The sequence below is a fragment of the Myotis myotis genome, unplaced genomic scaffold (genome assembly GCF_014108235.1).
Source record: "Myotis myotis isolate mMyoMyo1 unplaced genomic scaffold, mMyoMyo1.p scaffold_m19_p_5, whole genome shotgun sequence".
Taxonomy (NCBI): Eukaryota; Metazoa; Chordata; class Mammalia; order Chiroptera; family Vespertilionidae; genus Myotis; species Myotis myotis.
The window spans coordinates 97761915-97779406 of record NW_023416357.1 but is presented as its reverse complement, the minus strand read 5'-3'; the positions used below and the strand labels follow the sequence as shown (position 1 = coordinate 97779406).

Here is a 17492-nt window from a genome sequence, read left to right as displayed (position 1 = left end):
GATCGGCAGTCTGTTTGGGGACGATAGTAGGAAGGTGACCCATCACGTAGAGGAAATAGAACTCTCCATTGCTTCTTTTACTGTTGTCTTCTTCGTCAAGAAAAACGCTCTTCATCTGGGATGGAATACCCATTGATAGGGGGATGGAGTCAGCACTGGCAAAACAAACTTAGTAGAGCGTTAGCCATAAAGACACCTAAGTATTTTACCTACACTAACGTCTCAAAACAATTTAGTAACTTAGACACAGGTCATTAAATGCCATTGAGAATGTGTGACAAAAGGCAAAGGGGTATGAGATTGGAAATGGGAAAATATCAGACATCACAGTGATTTCAAAGCAGGTAGAGGAAGGCTGGTGGACCCTAAAAACTGCAGGTTCAATCATCACATAACTGCCATCCAGTTGTGAAAAGCATGGTCTGTGGGCTTATTAAAGAGGAAGGTATGTGCATCAATTTGTTTAGAATAATCCAGACCCAGTACACATCATTCCTTCTCATTGGAAGGGTAGGTTTGGAAAATGTGATAGACACACTACATGCAAATTTAAAAGACACCTTTGTTGGACACATATGTAATCCCTTTGAGGCAAGGTGGAGGGTGATGGGATAGATATTCAGAAAATTAGGAGGAAAGGTAATGTTATTGGTGCCAAAGGGTTATGATGAGCAGATTGGTCCATAACGCCTGGTGGATGGGATTTGAGGGACTCCAGTGAGCTTTGGTCTCAGGTCTTCACTGGTAGCATTTTTGCAAAGGTCTGGATGAAGGCAGAGAGATAACAAATTATGCCAAACTCACTGGCTTAAAACAATAGAAATGTATCCTCTCACAGATCTGGAAGCCAGAGTCCAAAGTGAAAGTTACAGAAGGCCCTAAGGGAGGATCCCTCCTTGCCTCTTGAGCCTTTGGTAGATCCTGGCATTCCTTGGCTTGTGGCAGCACCACTGCAATCTCTGCCTCTGTTGTCACATGGCCTTCTTCCCTGTGCCTCTGTGTGTGTCCTTTTCTGTCTCTTAGATGGACACTCACATCAAATCTAGGAACCACCCTAGGTCCACTATGATCTCCTCTCTATCCTTACCTTAATTACCACTGCAGAGACCCTATTTCCAAATAGGGTCACATCCTAAGGTTCCAGATGCACAGGGACTTGTGGGGAATGCTATTCCACATAGTTCAGGAACTTGTGGGGTGACGTATGGTCGAATGATTGAGTAAGTGGCATATTTCGGAGTTGAACTCACCTCTGTCCAATGTCCCACTCCACATTCTTCCTTTTTCTCAGAGGAAATGATCAGGTCAGGGAAAGGACCGACACCCTTGTCCTCTGACGAAGTGTGGGTCTTCTGGAAGAGAACATACTGGAGGCAGGGGATGGTGTGGGTGGAGCGGAGTGTGCCCCGGAAGAGGAGCCATTGGCCGGCTGGTCTAGGGTGGGAGGAGGCTGGCCTGGAGGCTGGCTGTAGCGCTGTAGGCAGGGCAGTGCCATGGGCGGTAAAGTGGGTGGAGAGGACGGGACAGCAGGTGTGCTATGAGGACAGAATGTGGCTGCCACGCTGATGGCAGAGAGGCAGGGAGACCTGGTGGGTAAGAGAATGGACCCTCGCCTCACTGCCAGGCCTCTGATGCCTGTAACGCCATTTCCTTGCCAGGCTGGCTTGGGCAGGTTGCTTAGCCTCTCCGACCCCCAAACCAGGGCTAAAAGTGGGCACAGCCTCCTGGGGCAGAGCGGACTCACTGTGAGGAGCTGATGCACGGGAGCTTTTCCTTCAGGGCCTCTCACGAAGGCGGTGCTGAATAAATGCTGGGTCTTCCCTTCTCTTAAAGGCCTGGCTTCTCCCAACAGCATCCCGGGTTTTACCTGCTGCCGGGAGAACACAGGCAGTCCGTGTCCCAGCTGGCCCTGGCGGTCGGTCCCCGTTTGCCTGCCTGACACCCGCGGAACCCCACCGCCCCATCGGCGGTGACCTGCGATTCATCTCCTCCTCATTAGTGTAATTACAGAGGCTGTCCTCCCCAAGCCGGCCTGCCCGTGGCTGCTGAGGAAGGTTTCCGCCAAGCTGACCGGACAGCCGTCCTCATTATTGAAGGCCCTCATTACGGAGGTTACCATGGCGTCCCGGCTTTGCTCAACTCCAGGGAGGAAACCCCGTCTCCTCTGCGTGCACTCCAGTCCTCGGTAGCTGCGGGCAAGCGCTGACGGCCATGATGTCGCCTCCTCTTGTGCCCCTTAGAATGGGGTGGTTTGACTATTTTTTAATCAGTGCTATTTTTTAAATAAATAAAATATTGAAACTCACAGTCAGAAGCAAATTATGAACTGGCCGCTCCTGACTGGGACCATCTACCCATCTAGAGCTTATTCAACAGATCAGACCTGCTAGCAGCGGTTCTCAACCTGTGGGCCGTGACCCCTTTGGTGGTCGAACGACCCTTTCACAGGGGTCGCCTAAGACCATCCTGCATGTCAGATATTTACATTACGATTCATAACAGTAACAACATTACAGTTATGAAGTAGCAACGAAAATAATTTTATGGTTGGGTCACAAGATAAGGAACTGTATTTAAAGGGCCAGAAGGTTGAGAACCACTGTCTAGGGCAGTGATGGCAAACTTATGACACACGTGTCAGAGGTGACATGCGAACTCATTTTTTTTTGGTTGATTTTTCTTTGTTAAATGGCATTTAAATATATAAAATAAATATCAAAATTATAAATCTTTGTTTTACTGTGGTTGCAAATATCAAAAAATTTCTATATGTGACACAGCACCAGAGTTAAGTTAGGGTTTTCCAAAATGCTGACACGCCGAGCTCAAAAGTTTCGCCATCACTGGTCTAGGGGAACTTATTTCTCGCATCTTCCTGCCCCATCTCCCTGAATCCTCCATGCGGCTAGAGACGACATCTCTAATAATCCCCACACACCGACTGTCCATTGTGACCCCGGCCTGCCCTTGAATTTCAGAGCCTTTTTGCTGGTGGCGGCAGGTTTTCCTTTCATCGTCGTGGAGGTACCCCAGCGGGGCTATCGGAACTGAAAATGCTCTGACATCTCCAGGTGCCCCTTGCAGACCCTGCCCTAAGCCGTCCCTCGCTTGCCAAGTCTCATTGCTATGGCGACAGCCTATCTCCACCTTTGGGGAAGGAGGCCCGTCCTGGTCGTGGAGGCCTGCCTGCTTCCACGGGGAGAGGATGGGAATCGGGAGGAATAACTTGAAGTGCCCAGCATTCAGTCAGCAGGGAGCCTCACACCTCCTGTGCACAGATGACACCCACCCTGTGTTCAAGGTGAGGCAGCGACACCTGCCCTCCCCTCCTGCCTTGGTGAGAAGCACTTAAGGGAAGTGCACTTAGCAGGTTCTGGTAACACTGTGACTCTGTTGAACATGGGCTCACAGCGAGGGACCCTCACCCTCGCTCTTCCCTGCAAACCTGCACACAATGGGAAATGAAATGGTACCTTTCTTTACGTCAACTCTAACAGGAAGACACGGTGTATCATGGGGGGTGCAATGCTGAGACACAGAATGGCTCCATACGGAAGGATTTAACATACCTATAGGGGGAAAAAGCAGATGAGGAAGGGAGTTCAGAATGAGGCTTGGGACAGTGTTGCACAATAGAAGGATGTTGTGTCAGACGGACAATGGAAACGCTGAGTCTCTCCAGTGAACAGATGAGGGGCCATGGCCAGGGACGGGGGAGACACAGTGGATGAGGAAGCTTTGGATTCAGGGCTTGAGTCCTGGCTCAGCTTTGTTTTAACTCGGGGTGTATGATTTAACCTTGCTAAACCTCAGTTCTCTCATCCATTAAATGGGATAATAATGATGAGAATACCTACCACCTAAGGCAGTGCATATGGGACGAAGAAGGCAGAAAAGGAGATTATGCCTGGAAGGGAGGAGAGGGGCTGAGGTTGGAAATGATCACCGTGCTAGGGGTCAGAGGTGTGTATGAGGGATGTTGAACTCCTCTGCTTCTCCTCCCCTTTATTGTTGGGTTCCAGGACCATGAGATTGTGACCACCTCTAGGGCATGTCAGTGAGATGGAAGGAAGCAGGGAGGGAGGGATGAGGCTGCATGGAGAGGTCCCCCAGCAGCCCTTCCCACGCCTGAAGATGCAGGCGATAGAGGGACCCCCTTCCTGGGGGATGAAAGCGCAGAGATGCTCCTGAGTCACAGCTAGATGCCTGAACTCAGCACTTCTCTAGGTTTAGTGAGCATAGGAACCACTGGGGTCCTGAAGAACGCAAATTCTGATTGGTTGTTCTGGAGGGAGGCGGCTGTGATGCTGAATTTCTAATGAGCTGCCTCTGTGGACCTCACTCTGAGTATCAAGGTTCTCACAGGACACTCCCGCGGAAACTGCGTCTGGGATTCTGCACAACCTTTCCCATGGTTGCCCATTCAACTGCGGAGTTGGCCCATTTATCCTCCTTAAAGGGCCCGACTGCTCCTGGTGATTACCCCTCATGATGCTGATTACGGTATACACTTAAACGGGATGAAATGCACCCCATCGAACGCACGGCGCACAAAAAGAATATTTATTTGAATATTAAGTACAGATAAGACTTCCCCTGGGATTATTTCAGAGCACATTTGCAGAATTTAATTGTAAGGTTTTCCCCACTCAGGTTCATTCGGAACGCTACTTGTGAAAATATTTTGTTTCCGAAGGTAAAGCTCTCCTCTGTTGGTTTATTATTATTATTATTATTTTAAATCTGAAGAGCTCTCTGAGCTCAGTCATTACTTCCAATGTCTAATTAATACTGATGATGACAAAGCAAACAGCCGGATGACCTAGATTCTCCTTTTAAAATTGCCTGCAATTTACATGAACGCCTCCTCATTGGCTCGGAACTTCTGTGCACCTAGCTCTTCCAGTAAAGATTCTTTAAGTTTAGGGTTTGAAGAGCTCATTTTTCACGAAGCATATGTCTTCCAGCACTCCTTCCATTAAGCTTTCCAGGAAGAGGGCGCAGGGAGACACACACACACAGACACACACACACACACACACACACACACACACACACACATACACACACCAAGCAACAATAACAACCACCACCCAGGCAACCCTTTCAGACAACTGAACTGGAAAATTAGAAAATGAATACTCCTCAAGCTTCCGCAGCTACAGGCTTGTTCCATTCCTTAAATGATGACATTTTGTAAAGTCACAGAAATCAGGAATGGAACAGCCCGCTTACAGCTAGGTAAAGATTGCTGCAGACTCAGAAGGCAGATGCTTGGAGAGCTAGCTGGGAGGTTCCCTTAGGTCCCTAGTTCCTTGTTTGGAAAATTGGTCCGATTTCTCATTTATGATAGTACAGTGGTGGTCACATGTTTTATTTCTGTTGACATACTCTGCGACTTGTAGGTGCGCCACAAAAGTTCCCAAATCATCAGCCAGTTTTCAAAACCTTGGTCCTCTCCACAGTGGCATTTTCCACCCAACACCGGAGCACACAGCTGGGCAGGCCCAGCCCACTGTCAGCGTATGAAAGGAACAGGCAACAGCAAATAGATTTTGGATTATATTTACTTCCTTGCATTTGAAAAGGCACTTACGTAGTGCTTTCTGCATGACAGGTATTCTTCTAACCGCTTTGCAAATATTAACCCATTCAAAACCTGGGATGAGACTTTGAGGTGCACAGGCAGGCTCAGGTGAGGAATTTGTCCCAAAGCTGCTAAGTAGCAGAGTTGAGATTAGAACCCTGAAAGTGTGGCTTTGGGGGTTTGTCCCCTACGCACTGCATTTAGGGTGCCTCTCTAATGTCTATCAACTAAAACAGTCAGAGTTCTTGGCCTGTGTGTCTTTGCTGGATCTATTTAATGGGGATACAGATTATAAAATAATCAACTTCTGATAAAATTATCATTAGGGCTTTGCAACATCTAACCAGAGTGGGGAAAAAGGTCCAGTTAAGACATCCTAATTTGTAAGTGTTTTGAGAACATATATTCCATTTAAGCAGGTAGAGACAGGTGGTATAGAAATCACCTACTGGGCCCTCCCTACTCTTTCCATCTGGGGATGTGGAGAGGGGGATGATGGGAAAATCCTAGTTGAGATCCCATGCTATATAATCACAGTTCCCTGACTATGGGGTAATGATGGTCCCAGGAGACTGGCACAGGGAAGCATGCCAAATCCTTCAGTTCCTCAGGTCATTTTAGTGAGTGTTACTCAAAATTTCTTAGACTAAGCAAGGGGTTTGGGGGGGTTGGGGGGCACAGTTATAACCCTTGATTATGAAGGAAAGGGATGGGGATTACCTCTACTCTTGAAACAAGAAGAAAACACCTTCCTAATAACCACAATTGTGTTCTGCCTCACTCCTCTGCCTCGGTTCACAAAATACCTTATTAAATCTGGAGAATAAAAATGCGCCTGGGGTAATGGTTTATTATTAGAATAAATAATAGGCAATACGGGCTCTCCACCTTGCAAGTTATCAGATGCAAAGACATTTTGTGGTTTTACTTGTAAAGGTGTATACATGTGGCGGACCAGCCTGGCTCTCTGTGGCCGGGGGATTCCCTTTCACTTCAAGACCAGCATCCAGACTGAAATTAACAACTCCCGGAGCCTGCGGGCATCCTTGCAGGCAGCAGATGGATGCAGGGGGATGCTGGCTAGGGGCTTCCAGGGGCTACCACCTCTTGCTTGGTGTTTGTCTATCTCATCCATCTGCCCTGACAGCTTTGTCCCAGACCCGGGGGACTTGTTCTGTCACTATAATGGGGTATTTAAAAGGTGGGTACATGTAAGAGCAAGTGCAAAAAGCATTCCCTCCAACGAAAAACAGCACTTTAAAACTTGTTACTTGAGACTTGCTCCAGGTCTGCAGGCATCCTGACCCCTGACATCCCTTTAATCAGATAACCAACACTTGAGTCTCCCCAGTGACTTACACCCAGAACAGTGACTCTCTTGTTATAAGTACCAGAATCATCAAACAATGCGGTTTTCTAAGGAACAGCAGAAGTGCTCACAAAGTGCTGTGTAGTGCATAGGATACACCATACCACAGGTAATTTCAGTGCTAAAAATACTAAGTATTTTGAGATTTTAGGACATGCTGCATAAATGATCCCCAAGCACTATTAGCCATCAATTCAATATGTTAGGGCTTTTTTTTTGTGGGGGAGGGGGATTTCTCTTTTCAACTTTACATATAACAACAAACCCTTGTTTTTCTGATTAGCATTTAGCCTTGCCAAGCCCTTTCTCCCTGCCCCTCCACCCCCTGCCCCGCCCCCGAGGCTCGCCTCCAAAACTGGCACCTTCACAAAATCAGACAAGATTTCAGAAGCAGAATTTGGTTCTCCCCAAGGTTAAAATAAAAATGCCAGGGGAGAGTTGTGCGGATTCACCCAAGTCCTTCTCTCAGAAGCATTTTCTCCATGTATACAACACGAGCCAGAACCGACTTAATTAATCATGGCTCACTTGACTCATTGTTGTGACTTTTTGTTTTCATTTTTTCAGTTGATTATTCCTCACTTCCTTTCTTGAATCCTAAGCACTTGCTACTGTCACACACTTATTTCCTCCCTTATTCCAAAAAGGAACAGCAGCCACAAGCGAGGAGATGGACCTGTATTTGCTTCTCTGGCATAAATGATCCTTTCTTCTTGGAATCAGGGAACACACCTCATTGTAGGATACATCTGGAAAAAGCAATGGGTTTCATCACACCACTAGAGGCCCCGTGCACGAAATTCAAGCACTGGGGGAAAGGGGTCCCTCAGCCCGGCCTGTGCCCTCTCCCAGTCCAGGACCTCTCGGGGGATGTCCACCTGCTGGCTTAGGACCGATCGCCCCAGGGATCAGGCCTAAGCCAGCAATCAGACATCCCTCTCACAATCCGGGGCTCTTGCAGTCCAGGACCCCTTGCTCCTTACCACCTGCCTGTAGCAGAGGTGGGAGAAGCTTCCGCCACCACAGCTGCACTCACCAGCCATGAGCCTGGCTTCTGGCTGAGCGGCATTCCCCCTGTAGGAGCACACTGACCACCAGGGGGCAGCTCCTGGATTGATCATCTGCCCCCTGGTGGTCAGTGTGCATCATAGCAACCGGTCATTCTGGTCATTCCGCCCTAATGGTTGCTTAGGCTTTTATTATATAGATGTGACAGATTGCATTATATTCAGGGACTTTAAGTCTTCATAAACTCAGATCTCTAATAAGCATTTCATGAACCCAGAAGTAGGGTGGGCAGCTCAACCTTTCTCTTTATTTTAGGTTTACTTTCCTACTGAAGAGAATCCACACTAAAATGCATACCATCTCTGAAAAACTGGAGTTGAACTTTTTTCAATACAACTGCCCTGCGTTCTGCTGGGTTGAGTTATTTATAAACCCCATTAAGTGAGCAACTACTATGTGCCAACCTGGGCCTGAGTTTGATGTTCTACAATGTCTCATTTAATCATTATAATAAATGTATAACTCAACTTTTACAATTATATTATTAGGCTGCCATTCATTTGAATTTACAAAAGCAGGCCATGTTCCCTGAAAGAAATTGAAATAAGGTAACTGAACCCCAGAATAAACTTGAGGAGCCAGCATCACTGCCCCTTCATCCCCATTCTTGCTCTCATCCCCAGGACAGCAATTTTGTGCTTTTGTTTGTAGTTTGGTGTTTATCATCTCAGATGTTTTCCATGTCAAAGTGGATCTTTTTATGTGTGTGTGTGTATGTATAGTTTTTAAAACAAAAATCAGATTGCATTTTAAAAATCAGTTCAGTTTGCTTTGTTTTATTCATTCTATCATGAACACCCTTCCATATCAGTAAACCTCTGAGGAATGCATTGTGTTCCACAGTATAGACCAAAGACTGGCAAATTCTTACCAGAGGTCAATTCCAGCCCATTGACTGCCACAAATAAAGCTTTATTGAAACAAGGCCATTTGTATGTTCATTGTTTCTGTTTTCATTTAATATTTTATTGATTTTTTACAGAGAGGAAGGGAGAAGGATAGAGGGCTAGAAACATCAATGAGAGAGAAGCATCGATCAGCTGCCTCCTCCAGAACCCCCACTGGGAATCGAGCCCACAACCCAGGCATATGCCCTTGGCTGGAATCGAACCTGGGACTCTTCAGTCTGCAGGCCAGTGCTCTATCCACTAAGCCAAACCGGTTAGGGTTGTTTCTGTTTTCTTGTTTCAGTGGGTTGAGTAGCTGTAGCAGAGGGACTCTATGGCTCCCAAAGCCAAAAAAAGGCACTATCTGGCTCTTTATAGAAAAAAGTGTGCCCACCCCTGTTATAAATGAATCACAATGTTTTCAACCTTTTCATTTCTGATGGGCATTGACATCCTTCCCTGTCCCAGGTCTGTACTGTGAGAAGCACCGCCTTCCTTCCCATTCCTCCCCACATTCTGCTACACAGACTCTGAGCAGGGGAAATGCTGAACTAAAGGAAACACCCATTCTGTGTTGTGAAGGCTGCCACCAGCCTCCAACAGGTGGTCCTCCCCCCCCCACCCCCCCCAACAGGTTTGGCCTTGTGCTCCTTCTGAATACCCCATCCTGACTCTCACATTAAATGTAATAACAGTTTCTAGGAGTTGTTGAATTATTTAACATACTTTGCTTAGTACTTAAACAGACTTTCTTATTTTGTGCTCACAGCACAATTAGACAGTAGGTAGGCACCATGCTAAACACATGCAAACAGAGACATTGTGAGCAGGGAGATCATAGACTGTGGCTAATGTTACCAAGTGATGGGCCAGGATTGGACTCAGGCAGTCTGATTCCTGAGCCTCCAGTCCCCACTGGGGAGAAAACTCAACCGGCAAAAGGGCTGGTTGGTTGTTCTCAGAGACATCAAATTTGGTGGAAAGGTTCCCAATTTAAACTCAGTCTAAACCCACTCAAACAACACAAAGCGAAGTGTGGAGATCCGGCATTTACCAACCCAGACAACACAGTCCTCTTGTGTTGTGTAGGAGAGAACACAAATGTGTAAGCAGCATCAAGTCAGGGCAAAGCAGCAAAAGAACATCGGCTACAGGTGAATGAGGTGCAGGCCGGGGCTTGGGGTGGGTCACGATGTGGTTATCTGTGCTTTTGGTTGGGTTCCTTGACACGGGGAGCTGTGTGCTAGTGATTCAGAGGTGGACTCAAGTCAAGCCGTCTAGATGACAATTCCCTCTCCAATATTTCCTCCCTTTGGGACATCAGGAAACGTTTGAATCATCCAGTGCCTCAGTTTCCCCATCTGTCAAAAGGATACTACCTACTCATGGAAGTGGTGAGCATCAACTGAGGTCTTTCTAAAAAGTGTGCAACGTGTTTTCTGGCACGTCGTAAACCTTGGGTACATTGTTTATGTGACATTTATTATGCTTAAAATAATTAAAATAATTTTTGTCAGCATAGTTAAAATTGAGCAAAACGTAAAGGTGTCATAATATGAATGCACTTCCCTTAACCATCCCCCGCCCCCAATCCAGTGCGCTCCCTTGCTTTGCCCTCCCTTTGACTGTGCTGTTTACAATATCACCTTCCCAGATCCTTGGGTAGGTCACCCCCCCACTCTCATTCACCCAGAAAGGGCGAAATCCAGGGGCCCCTCTCCTGGCTGACCCCTCCTTCCACTAGGCCTCACACTGCAGGCTGGGTTGGCACCTCTTCTGTGGGTGCTCCTGGTATTGTGTTTTTTCTTTCTATCACACTGAGAACCCTGCATTACAGCCTTTATTTTATGCATCTCCATCCCCCGCCCTTTGAGATGATTTTTAGGAAATGCACAATGTCTCTGCTTTTTATATCTGCATCCCCTTCCGTTAGCACAGTGCTAGTCACAAAGTAGGAGCTCAGAGTCCACATGTCCAGTGTGTATTAATCCTGAAATGGATAAGGAAAAGGCGGATTATAGTGCTCACCCTAGGTACTTTGAAGTGTGGATTTATAGGAGAATGCCATATTATTTCAAAAAAAATGTATAATGGTTATGAAAATGCAGAACTTGAGAAATGTACACAAGTGCCCATTGATTTGATTAATTGAGTTTTATGCTGCTAGACTGCTTTGTTGGTTTGCTTCTGAATGATTCACAACTGTCCTCAAAACTGGGATTTCCAATGTTGTATGATTACAAACCAGAAAAGATGCATACTTATCCCACCATATTGAATTACTTGGCACTTCCATAATTCACTAGGACTCTCACATTCCCCTCTCTCCTTGAAAGCTTCCCCCCCACATTTTTTCTCTAGATACATGTCCTAAAAGACAAAACAAACATAAAACATTAATACCTTTTTAAGCTCTCAGAGGCAAGGTTGCTGTCCCTCCACGTGCCATGGGCACAGCTTAAATTTTCCTTGTAGCAAATGTTCACTGTATCATAACCGTCGATTCACTCACCATTTCCCCACTTAGACAATGAACTCCAGAAGCCCTCTTTACTATTATATTCTCAGTGCATAGAACAGTATCTGACATTCAGAAGGTGCATCATACACACACAGGCACACACATGCACACACACATATGTATTTGTTGTTGAATATATGAAAGAATGAATGGATGGACAAAATAAATGGTTTCCAAACATTGTTTTAATCTCTAGAAAAAAAAAAGCCGAGTAAGATTCAGTCCTTTCCCTTGCAGATCTAGTCTGATGTGTGGGAGGGGAAATCAGACTGGTAATAGGGAAGGACTGATAAGAGAGAGCTCAAAGTCAGGAGCAGATGAAAAAGGCTGAGTCTGGGAAAGAGTCTTCGGCCCTGTTGGCTACATGAAGATAGGAGGTGGGGGAAGATGAATCCCCGCTATTAAATATCCCGTTCAACCAGGAAAGCAAAGGGTCTCCTGCTGAAGTTTATTGCTTCAGTTCCTAACCTTTCATAAGTGCTTACTTGGCAGCCCTATGGAGAGTGGTATTTGATTCTCTGGGAGCATCTTAAAGGAGCAGCATCAGACCTCCCACTTTCTCTTTTTCATTTAGGCTATAAAAACATGGGCTTGTGTATAACTTCCATGGGAGAAAAAAATATATATCTCATGTTAGTTCCAAATGAAATGACATTTAGTAAAGTGTACATATTCGCCATGTTCCAGGGCTCCTTTTAAAGCGTGTGCAGAAGGGCCTTTCTTCATAGCAAAGGATACGGAGCAGCAGGTGTCTTTTTCTCTCCGAACTTCTCCCAGGTGCTTAAGGGGAAATGTTTGCAGGAGCCTCAGTAGGTCTAGCAATCACTTAGCGAGCCCCCAGAGCATTAGGGCATCTTACAGGGACGGTTGTGTGAAACACAAAGACAGACTCATAATGGGACTCGCCATCTTGCACAGCTGGCTGCTTGCTGGGTGGGGATCACTAGTTGAAGAGGAAGGGGTCGCTGGTCACCTTACTGAGAAGGGTGTGTTACTGAGGTAATGGCAGGTGAGGCGCTATTAGGCAGTAAGTGGAGTATGGTAGTGATGATATCCAATTCACAAAGAATTTATGGCATTGGACAGATACATGACCCGAAAGGAGAAGCGAGATATTATTGCGAGAATATAGGCCAAACAATATGGGATTCTGTGTAGGATTACAACACACATAGTACTTAACTTCCGTCAATCTACATAGGACACACAATGCACTATACAGATGATGTATTATAGAATTGTACACCCAAAACACCTATATAATTTTATGAACCAATGTCACCCCAATAAATTTGATAAAAATAAAAGAAATAAAAACTCATAAAAACTCCAACAAACAAACCAAACCCACGAATGTCCACTATAAAGATGACTCAGATGGCCTTTTATTATTATCTTCAAATCCCATTTTTGCTAATCAGCTTTATTTGTAGGACAACATAGCTATTTCCATGGCTACCGTTGAATTTTGCAATCGATAGACTTTGAAATAGGAACATTATAGATGGCTTCACTGCACATGGCTTAGGGCGGAAGTTTACCTGTTTCTTTAAATGTTATTGTGCTCAGTGAGTCTGGCAGCCCTTGTGATTTTCAAAGACAGATGTTAAACATATTCATCCTGTTATTACATAAAGCGTTTTATTTATGTAATGAACATGAGAGCTATTACTATCACAGTATCATTTTAAAACACCTATATTTCTGCAAGGCACCGATATTAAAATATTTTCCAACTATAAATGCCCTGCGTGACATAAAGGATACTTTTGAAGCTACAGAAAAGCATTAAGAAAGCAATATTGCCCCCCCCACAACTCTTTAATTGCATCTCTCGTTAAGTTTCATATTTTACAATTAGAAACATGAACCGTTTTGAGTTAATTATTGTATTAAGTGTGAGGTTGAGGTCAAGGTGTGTGGTTTTGTTTATTTTCTGCATACACACATCCAGTTACTCAACATCATTTGTTTTGGGTATATCACTTTTTTAAAAGATGTTTATTGATTTTAGAGAGGAAGGGAGAGGGAGAGAGAGATAGAAACATCAGTGATAAGAGAGGATCACTGATCAGCTGCCTCCCGCATGCCCCCTACTGGGAATCAAGCCTGGGCATGTGCCCTGACTGGGAATCAAACCTGGGGTGCTTTAGCCACTGAGCAATACCAGCCAGGGCTCACTTTCTGTATTTTTTAAGCGGTTTCTCTAGGGCGGTGGTGAGCAAACTGCGGCTCGCGAGCCACATGCAGCTCTGGCCCCTTGAGTGTGGCCATGAAGTTTCAGTCGCACTGTATGTTTGTTTGTTTTTTTTTTATCTTTGGGCCTCAGCAGTGCTCTGAGCAGCCCAGTTCTCATGCTCTGTGCTCTCTGTTTGGTTACATGTGACTCAGGGCTGAGTGTGGAGTTCACAGAAGCTCTACACCGGGTCATTTGCCCAAACTCTTCCCTCTCCAAGGTCCTCAAAACATCGTTGCTTTCCCAACACTCGGCTTTTCTGTCTGTTACCCAGAAAGCTGGTGCTTTCCCCTGCTCACGTGCTTCTGCAACTGGGCTAAGTGGGCAGAGGGCAGAGAGAGAGACCGAAGGGAGTTTGCCCACCTCCCGGGTCCACAGAGGAGGATCTCCCCCTCAGGGCCTGGTGGTGGCTCTGTATGTGGATGCCAGGAGGTCCTGGGAGGGGCGGGTGGTTTGGATCTTGTCTGGTGGGACTTTGAATCCTGGTCTTCTTCCTCAGTCCACCTGCTGCTGGGGGCTCTTCACAGACCTCAGGTGGCTGCTCCCTGCCGCCCATCCAGGATTCATCGTTGCTCTGAGTGGGAGAGGCGGGGTGAGGTGTGCTCATCCCATGGTACCCAGGATCAGAACCTCATCGCCCACTTTGTTTGTATTATTGTGGGGAAAGAAACAGAGAATGAAATGTACCATTCTCGCCAGTTGAAACTGTACAATATAGGGGTGTTAAATACATTTATAATATTGTGCAAGCATCCCTGCCTAGATTGAGAGCTCTTCCATCATCCCCAATGGAAACTCCAAACCCAGGAAGTAGTCTCTCCATGTTTCTCCCCCCCTGCCTCCCCCCAAATCCCACGGCAACCAGTTATCTGTATGGATTTGCCCTGCTTCACTTTCTAACAGTTTGCAGAAATAGAATTAGCATATCATGAAGTCACCTATTTCAAATGTATAATCCAGTGTGTGTGTGTGTGTGTGTGTGTGTGTGTGTGTGTTGTACATTTACAGAACTGTACTCATTTATTTTTTTAATATTTTGATATATTTCCTCCCAGTCTTTTTCGCTTGTTCTTTCTTCCTCTCTTTTATGATCTGTTTGAATTGTATTTATAAAATAAAACAGGAATCATAACATCTGTGCACCTTTGTTGCTTCTTTAAAATAACAAGCTAAATAGTGCCTTTTGAGTATATTTCAAAGCCATGGTTCCCAATGCTGTGCTTGATGCCATCAAATCAGTACGCTGTCATTGATGGCCAGTGCTCCCATTTCTATACTGTCGCACTTACAATGCTTTTTTTTCCCTAAGTAATGCTGTGGGGAACTGCCATGTAAAGAAACATGTGTTGTGTATCCCTGCTTATGTTCTTGGGAGCTGTTCTGGAAGGTGATCTTTCTGGGTTCAAGGGCACATGGAAGAACACTGGCTTATAGACGGGGGGCTCTGGCACATCCTCAGTAAAGATTCCTGTTTTTGTTTTTGTTTGAAAGATGGTGAAACAAAAAGAAACGTTCCTTCCAAAATATATAAAATATACATCAGAAGTCAGTTCCAAGACCTTCTTATCCTTTAGTAAAAGTTTCAAACACTTGCAATGTACTGTCAGGTGCTCCGAGTCAGGGGTGGCTTCATCGGTTAAGAAAATACCAGAAACACACAGAACACACTGTGCATGCAGCCCTGAGATTTAGTTCAGCCTCACTGTTTGAGTGGACGGTAGAGTCCGCAGTCCCCACAGAGGCAGCGTGCCCATATGCTCCTGCTTGCTTTGTCATCCCCACTCCACATATGCTGTCGCTGGCACAAGCAACAGCCCACCCACTCCTCCCACTCACACACATTCTCCTGTTGGAACAATCAATTACATGGTCACCCCAGAGAAGCCTTTTAGATTTGTAGAAGCAGGCTTTGGTAGGGCAAGGTTAGCGATGCATGGTGTGGATATCCCACATTCTCCTCTTTGAGCAGAGGGAAGATATCACCGATCGATCAGGCTCTTTCTGGTATGAGCACTGAGCTCAGAATCATCCCCAAGGCAGTCCCATGGGGGCTTATTACCATGTGTTTAGAACTGGAGCGTAAAATGTAACCCAGTTGCCAAGACACGTAGGTGACACTACTGGCCCTTAACATCAGAGAAGACACTGTGTGACGCCCAGTGACTATTCCCAACCACCTTGAACGGGCCTCAGGGAAGGATGCCTGAACCTGGTAGACAGGGCAAGGTGGAGTGGGGGAGGGGGAGGGGGAGCATGCCAAGAGGGAGCCTTTGCCCCGGCCAGCTTTCGCCTTGGACCTCTTTCCTCATGACCTCCAAGACCAGCTCCTCCTAATTGTTTCTGGATCACACAATCGAAACGCCAACTGAAGCTTACAGAAAAAAAAAAATAGTTCTAATGAAAAATGTAAATAGGCAATTAATTAATCCTGGGTTTGCTTTAAGCCGAGTGATTAGAAGCAACTTCCTTTTTCCCTTTCATGTTGTTTTCATGCAGAACCTTCTGATTTCCACCCCCTCTTTTCCTTTTCTTTGTAGGTTTCAAGGCAGCAGATGAATTGTGACAGAGAGCAGCTAAGGGTAGGTGCACCTGCGTGTGAACACTTCCTGCTTTCCGTTTCTGTGTGATAAGCAAAAATGTCCTTGTCTCTCCCAAGACACGGGGTTCTAAAGAGTGGGCTCCGTCCACAGCCTGGTAGTGTTGAAAATATTTATCCCAGCTAATTTGGTATTGATTGGGCTGGTAAATACAGTATATCTCCTTTTGAAGTGCCATTATAGCAGATATGGATTTTTTGATTTAGATTCAGCAATAAATACTTCTCTTCTCGAATTCGTTTGACATCATTGTACTCGTTTTATGTACAACAGGAGGCCTAAGTCATAACAAAGGTCAAAAGGATGTCTTGCTGCCTTCTAACGTGACTACCAGGCTGTGTGCTGACTGGCTAAAAGGCCCCCTCGCTGTGACCTGGGGTGGGTGAGCCCCTCAGATGTCAAGGGCATGTTCTAGGGGAATGCATCTCCCCCAGAGACCGTTTAGTTTTGTGGCATTTGTGCATAAAGGAGAAAGAGACAGACTTTAAAGCGTCATATGTGATTTACCTTCTTGAAAATGAAGCTCTCTCAGCGTTCAGATGTGCTAGATGCAAAGAGAGAATGGTTGGTTTCTAGATGGAGCTGGGGGACACCGGGCTGCTTCCATGGGGTTGTATTGATGGCCTTCTTGGCACAGGTGCGGTCTATCAAGAAATATCAGGATGGGACATCCCCATTTGTGTGTGTTTGTAAATGCATTCATGGTTTGGATGGATGAGCTCGAAGTCATAATTAGCCCAGCTTTCATGTCACTGATGGTTGTTGGCAGTTTGTACTGGACCACAGGCCTCATGGTCCTGTCTCCACATTATTATGAAAATGAGGGGGATCTGCTGCTTTTAAAGCGACAGCAGTGTGGTGTGGGGTCAGGGGAACCATTGTGCTCAAAGGGATCCAGCACATGAGGACAATGTGCTCAATAACCCTAACATCACTGTCACTTTCCCGGGCACTCACTCAGGGCCCGTCTTGAGATGACAATGGCTCCTAGTAGCGTTGTTTCCATCCACAGTTGCTATCGGTGTCAGGTCTGTGAGATCCTTCCATCTAACAAACATCACAAACCGCAGAATCCAGTGGCACGGAGCCGAGAAAGTGACGTGAGGATTTTTTCCTTTGATGCGTGTTTTTTTTACATGGTCCCCCAGCATGGTCCTCTTTAGTAACTTCTCATCTCCCGCCATGTCCCACCTGTGCCTACATCAGCTATGACGCCTTCATGAAGCA

General features: G+C 45.9%; 1 protein-coding gene across 5 annotated transcripts in view; it reads left to right on the top strand.

Annotated features, from left to right (window-relative positions):
* RBFOX1 (RNA binding fox-1 homolog 1) overlaps positions 1-17492 on the top strand; it is a 2058026-nt gene that overhangs the window by 1435894 nt on the left and 604640 nt on the right. For all 5 annotated transcript variants that reach the window (XM_036309606.1, XM_036309603.1, XM_036309602.1 and 2 more), the window contains one exon: positions 16206-16247. In XM_036309606.1, coding sequence (XP_036165499.1) covers positions 16206-16247 — 42 coding nt within the window. The remainder of the gene's footprint in view (positions 1-16205; positions 16248-17492) is intronic.